The sequence below is a fragment of the Phyllopteryx taeniolatus genome, chromosome 5, assembly GCF_024500385.1.
Source record: "Phyllopteryx taeniolatus isolate TA_2022b chromosome 5, UOR_Ptae_1.2, whole genome shotgun sequence".
Taxonomy (NCBI): domain Eukaryota; kingdom Metazoa; phylum Chordata; class Actinopteri; order Syngnathiformes; family Syngnathidae; genus Phyllopteryx; species Phyllopteryx taeniolatus.
In genome coordinates, this window is record NC_084506.1 from 14,945,532 (window position 1) to 14,951,431 (window position 5,900).

The 5,900-nt window shown below is 47.4% G+C and overlaps 1 protein-coding gene across 1 annotated transcript; it reads right to left on the bottom strand.

The window, feature by feature from the left end:
• Nucleotides 1-354: 354 nt before the first annotated feature.
• On the bottom strand, nucleotides 355-1,840 carry ascl1b (achaete-scute family bHLH transcription factor 1b). The gene has a single exon (XM_061773194.1). The coding sequence runs from the start codon at nucleotides 1,444-1,446 to the stop codon at nucleotides 874-876; it is 573 nt and encodes a 190-aa protein (XP_061629178.1). The 5' UTR covers nucleotides 1,447-1,840; the 3' UTR covers nucleotides 355-873.
• Between the last annotated feature and the right edge of the window lie 4,060 nt (nucleotides 1,841-5,900).

The following is a 5,900-nucleotide window of genomic DNA, read 5'->3' on the forward strand; positions in this document are numbered from 1 at the left end:
AGTAGGCTTTGAGAAGAGTGAAAAAAAAAAGAAAAAAAAAACACTCTCCCTGCAGGCGAAATAGTGCACACATAAAACAATGCAATGAAAGAAAAGTAATATTAATCTCCCCTCCCCGAAAGCAGACAAAGAGTCGCGGAAGGTGAGCGTCTCGTAATGCTCATTGAGGGCTCAACCAGCTGTGCAATTTTAGCCCCATGTGCCCAATCAAGTCGGGGAAGGGTCACTGAGGAGGGGGGCTTGAGAGTTGAATAGAAGTGCTCCATAGTTTGCTCAATTACCGCCACACACTCCCTCCCACGCGTCAACATAAGGTCCTAAAGATGGAAGCAAACTGATACACACCCGCAAGCATTTCATATAAATAGATGCTTTTATTTATAAAAGTTATCTTACACAAAATATATCTGTTCGAATCAAATATTTACATTCGGAGGCTACAGAAAGTGGAGAACAAGTGCATACATCAATAGAGATCTTCTGATGGCCACCTAGCTTTCTCTATATTTTTCTATAAAAAGAGGGAACTCAACTACAGTGCGTCCCAGGTAGCCTTGATATTGCTGATAATCCATCTGCGATCATTTATTTTCAGTGTACAAAAATAGGTGTGGCATGTGTTAGAATGAATGACAAGAAAGAAATGAGAAGAAACGTCTGCCCATCTGCAGTCATGTGAGGGCGCGCGCGCGTGTCACCTAATAATTGCACTTATTCAACAGTATTTACTTCAGCGCGTCAACATGACACACTCCTTCATTCCTGTCATTATTGCTTGGCTGCCTTTCTCGCAGAGAGTCACTCGGGTGAGGGAGGGAGGGAAGGAGGGAGGGCGCTCACAGTCTCGCGTTGACGCACGCGTGGGCTTCTGCGTCAGTAGCGGTCGAACCAGGTGGTGAAGTCCAGCAACTCTTGCTCCTCGGAGCTCAGAGGCTCGTCGGACGAGTAGGTGGAGTGAGGCGACTCCGGGTCGGCCGAGTAGGTGTTGGAGAGCGTGGGCGAGGGCAGTCCGCACTGGAAGGCGGCCGACACGGCGTCGTGCTCGTCTAAAAGCTGCTGCAAAGCGCGGATGTACTCCACCGCGGAGCGCAAAGTCTCCACCTTGCTCATCTTCTTGTTGGCGGCCCCGTTGGGGACGTGCTGGCGCAGCGTCTGGAAGCCCATGTTGACCTGCTTGACCCGGTTCCGCTCTCGTTCGTTCCGCCGGGCCACGGCCACGGGCTGCTGCTGCGGGATGGCGTAGCCCAGACCGTTGAAGCTCAGGCGCCGCTTGCAGCGCAGCAGCTCGGGCGAGTCGGAGCGCTGTCTCTTCAGCACCTTGCCGCGGTTCTGCTCGTGCGCGCTCGGGAGCGAGCAATCCTGCGCCGGGGCGTGCGCGCTGGAGCCGGCGCGCCTCTCCGTCAGCGCGAAGGCGAAGGCTGCCTGCGTGCTGCTGATGGTTGCCATGTCTGCTGTGACAGCTCCCGTGATGGATGCGGCGGCGCTTGGCTCTCGTGTCCTTCGCGTGGGAGGCCCGTGTGCAGGTCCAAGTCTCTCTTGACTGCTATTGCCCACGAGCCGTTGTGACCCAAACTTTGGCAGCACTCCTCTTTTTCAACACGCGCCCTGACGCGCACCCCACCCCACCCCAGCCGCCCTCCCCTCGCATGCACGCTCCGTGGTGAGGCCCCGCCCCCGCTGTGCGATTCTTCGCGGGCCGGCTCCCTCGGGCCAGGCGCGTGGCTCCGGGAGCTCAATAAACAATCTGAGCTTTCACTGGGCCCCGAGCACGCGCTGGCCTCATTTGCATCCCAATGTCTCCAACTTGAAGGCCCATTGGTCCATTCAAACGGCCTGCAACCGTGCGAGAAGAAAGCATGGAGGAGGGGAGGGGAGGGGGCGAGGGACAGGGGTTTGGGGGGGGGGGGTTGACAGAAAAGACTCGGGGGGGGGGGGGGGGGGGGAAGGAGAGAAGGGAAAAAAAGTGAATGGTTGGAGTCTTTGAAATGTCTTTTGAATTTGACAATGTACCCCTGGCAAGTCTTCAAATCAAAAGTCCTCGCCCCCCCACCATCGTTCTCCTCTGGCTCTTTACGATCCCAAATACCAAGACGCGCGGTGCCGTATCCAGGCTACAGCTTGACGCAGCCAAATGGACGCGAAGCGTGTCTCTGTGCACAGTAATTGGCAATTAGACAAGTGGCGCGAGGACGCCATTCACTCCAAAGTCAACATTGTGTTTATGACGTGCGGCGGATTGACGTTCGCTCCCGTTAGAAAGGCAAAGGCGAAGGCATTGCTGCAGAGTGTTCGGGGAGTTCATTCCAAATCTTACTGCAGGTGCACGGAGGCATTTCAGCACCGTCTCGGAGCGGACAGTTTGATAACAAGAGAATTAGACATGCTAATGTGCACCACACTTTTTAAATGTGCACCACACTTAAAAAAAACTACAAAATAAAAAAATAAAAAAACTCTTGGCTTTGTTCGGGTTCAGTTTCGGAACATCTGTGCAATGTTGCTCTTTTTTAGAAGCAACTCAGCGATGCAATCCATGTGGAAACCTGAGCAAGAACTGCAAGCATAAATTGGGTAATTACGCCATCTTACGGTATAAACGAGTAATTGCGACAAATCTCCCCACAATTTAAAAACGTAACCATTCATCCAGTTTTTTTTTTACTCATGATTCAACTTTTTAGACATTTTAGATTTCTCCACCTAACATGCATGCTTTTGGAACGTGGGAGGAAGCCAGAGTGTCCGGAGAAAACCTAACACAAGCACAGAGAGAACATGCAAAGTCCACACGGGAAGGCCGAGCCGAGTTTGGAACCTTAGAAGTGTGAGGCAGGTGGGCTAACTATGCCCAAAACATCCGTGCATCCATCTTCTGCAGGGTCGTGGGGGTTGGATGGACAGATGGACGCATGGATGAATGGATGGTGTAGAATTGGATTGAAGAATGGAACTGAGAGGTGTTTCATATTGACTGACATATTGTTTTCCACGCATCAATCAATTTATTCCCACTTTTATCTCACTTGAGTATTTTGTGTATTGTCTTGGGTGCAATGCTCTTACCCAATACTTCATAGCTTTCCGGGAACACCGCTCCAGCAGTGTCACTGCTGTTGTTAAAGCAGAACATTTGAGAAGGTTCCAATATGGATCTCATTAGATCAGTGATTCCGGCAGTGTGCCGTGGGAAATTGGCCAATTTCACTTGACTGGTCCGAATATAATTGACCATAAATCATGTATCTTTGTTCATTTACCTATGCCTGCGACGAGAGGCAGAACAATTCAATGTTATTCCACTAGATGGCAGTACGTACAATGAATTATCCATCTATTGTCATTCATATGACACAAGGCCATGATTTCACAATGAGCAAAATCATTATTTCAGTACAATTTATATAACTTTAGTGACATTTTTGTTCGGTCCTGTGCTGAGCTTGTTCTAATGTCAAAATATAGGATTCCCAACCCGCATTCTCCTTCTATTCAGTATTTGTGATTGTGTGCTTTCCTTTTACGGATTTTGGATAGTGTCTACTGTTACTTTCCCATGACGAAACACCAAAGGTCATGCCACAATTCTTAGGGCTGCCCCTATCAACAGCAGGGTCGCCAAGGATAATGCTCTGATTACTCACACCCCTCTTTACACTTCCAATGACATCTAATGCAGTTTTTATTAAGACCATGTAAAACAGTGGTATGTGGGACTTCATCATTTGAATATTACAAACAAACAGTGGAACAAGTGGACTTTCACCTCCAAAACACAAACCACATGCCACAGCTGGAGCAGGCTTTACAAACCTACAAACAAATGAATATACACCAAAGCTAAGAGTCAATCATTGCCAACTATGGGCCCGTGATGCCCGTTTGATACTCTTTTGTGATTACGGGCTATACAAATAAACTTGACTTGACTGTTCAATTGACTATAGGTTTAAAAGGATTTGCAAATTAGTGTATTCTCTTTTTATTAACACAACGTCCCAACTTATTTAGAATTGGGGTTTGTCGACATATAATCATTCTAAGGAACAAGATGAAGATCTGTGATCAAGTTTGAAAGTTCCAAACAACAACCCTGCGTGATGCACTGTATGGGGGAGGGAGAATAAGAGAGAGGTGTGTGAGAACGTGGGTGTATGTTTGAAATAGTGAACATGAGGGAAAGTTGAAAGAGGAGGAACAATACGGTACAGTGGATTACCAAAAGAAAAATCCCTTTTGCATCATATCAGTGGTTACAAGGTAAAAAAAAAAAAATCAAGTTTGGATGAGGCAACATTAATTAATGGCAACATCAAGGAGTTTGGACAAAGCACGGTAAAGGAAATGAGAAAAATATCTTCACAATAATTACAAAATAATTTAAGTACTTTGACAGTACTAACATACTGAGCTGAAACCTTGTCAAAGTAGTTTCCTAATCATGAAAAATTCACTTGCATGCGTCTACAGACACACCCCCCTGGGACTTATTCGCTGGGTGTGGGGCCAGTCACTCATTGTAACAAATAACTTATGACTATTTGAATTTCTTGGGTATCCCCTCACTTACACTGTGGTCCGACAGATGTTTATAATTTACATAACCACTCCCATCACACTTCATTTGTACAGCCGGGTCCACGACCCCTGTCCTGCATGCTTCCCCTCCTGTCCCTGTCCTGTCCAGTCTTGTCCTATAGTGTCCTGTCCTTCCCTCACAGGGTGTAGCTCTATTGATCCATACAACACTCAAATCCAATGTGTCATTGTACTAGGTATATAATGCTTTACTTTCCTCATCTTGTTTACAGCTAGTGGTTTGTCTTTCTCTTTTCCTATATTACTTAGTTACCTTTTCATTCTCTTTCCTTTGCATTTTTCTGTCACTCCCTTTCCCTCCCTGTTTGACTGAATGACTGTAATTCTCAATACCCACCAGAATACAAAGAAACCACAGTGCCAGCTTAAAAAGTCCACTGTGACACAGTAAAACTGTTCCGGCATAAAAGGGATACAGATCTTCCTTTCTGCTTATCCGAACAGCTGAGCAGGACACAAAATAAAATAAAGAATAAGGAGGGGTCAATCTTGGTGTTCCCCCCCCCCCCCCCCCCCCAAGTTCGTTTACTTGTTCAACGAGTGTCAGCAGTGTGACGTTCGTGTTTGCCTGTGAAGGATGATGAAAGAGGCGAACTCGCGCGGCGAGTAGAATGGCTTACAGTTCAAAAACAGTGACTCCAAGTCCGGGCTGCAGTGTGTGTTGAGATGTCGGTACAGCATTTTTTGTTGATATAGAAGCATATTCCACCACCTTTCGTTTTCCCCACTAGCTCCGTGACGCGGTCCGCTCGGTGTAGTTGAAAGCCCGGAAGCATTACTGCGCCATCGGGGATGCGTTCACATAGCAATGTCTCTGTGAAGCACAGGATGGCTGAACGTCTTAAGTCTTTACTGGTCTGTGTGTGAAGATGAAGCTGGTCCATTTTGTTGGGTAGAGAGCGTAGACTTTTTAGGTGAATCGACGGAAGCGGCACTTGGAAACCTCTCTTCTGGAGCTTGACCTGCACTCCGGCTCGCTTCCCCCTGTGGCGTCACCTCCATGCGCCATTGATCCCAGCTGCTCCCCCGGTGAGTAACTCCGAGAATAAAATGGTGAAGTCTTCCCTTGTGCAAGTAAGTCGTGTAATGTCTCCAAAGATGAATGGAAAAACACAGAAACAGACAATTCTAGAGAGCTCGTTACCACAAGTGTTACAACACTGTGGCTTCGTAGTAAAAGTGCGAGTACTAAACTGACCTGCCTATTGAAAATGTGTGGTGCATTATGAAGCGCAAAATATGACAAGACCCCCGACTGTTGAGCAACTTAAGTTGTACATCAAGGAAGAATGAGAAAGAATTCC

Excerpts from the sequence above, each read along its gene's own strand:
- ascl1b (XM_061773194.1), bottom strand. The coding sequence starts at position 1,446 with ATGGCAACCATCAGCAGCACGCAGGCAGCCTTCGCCTTCGCGCTGACG.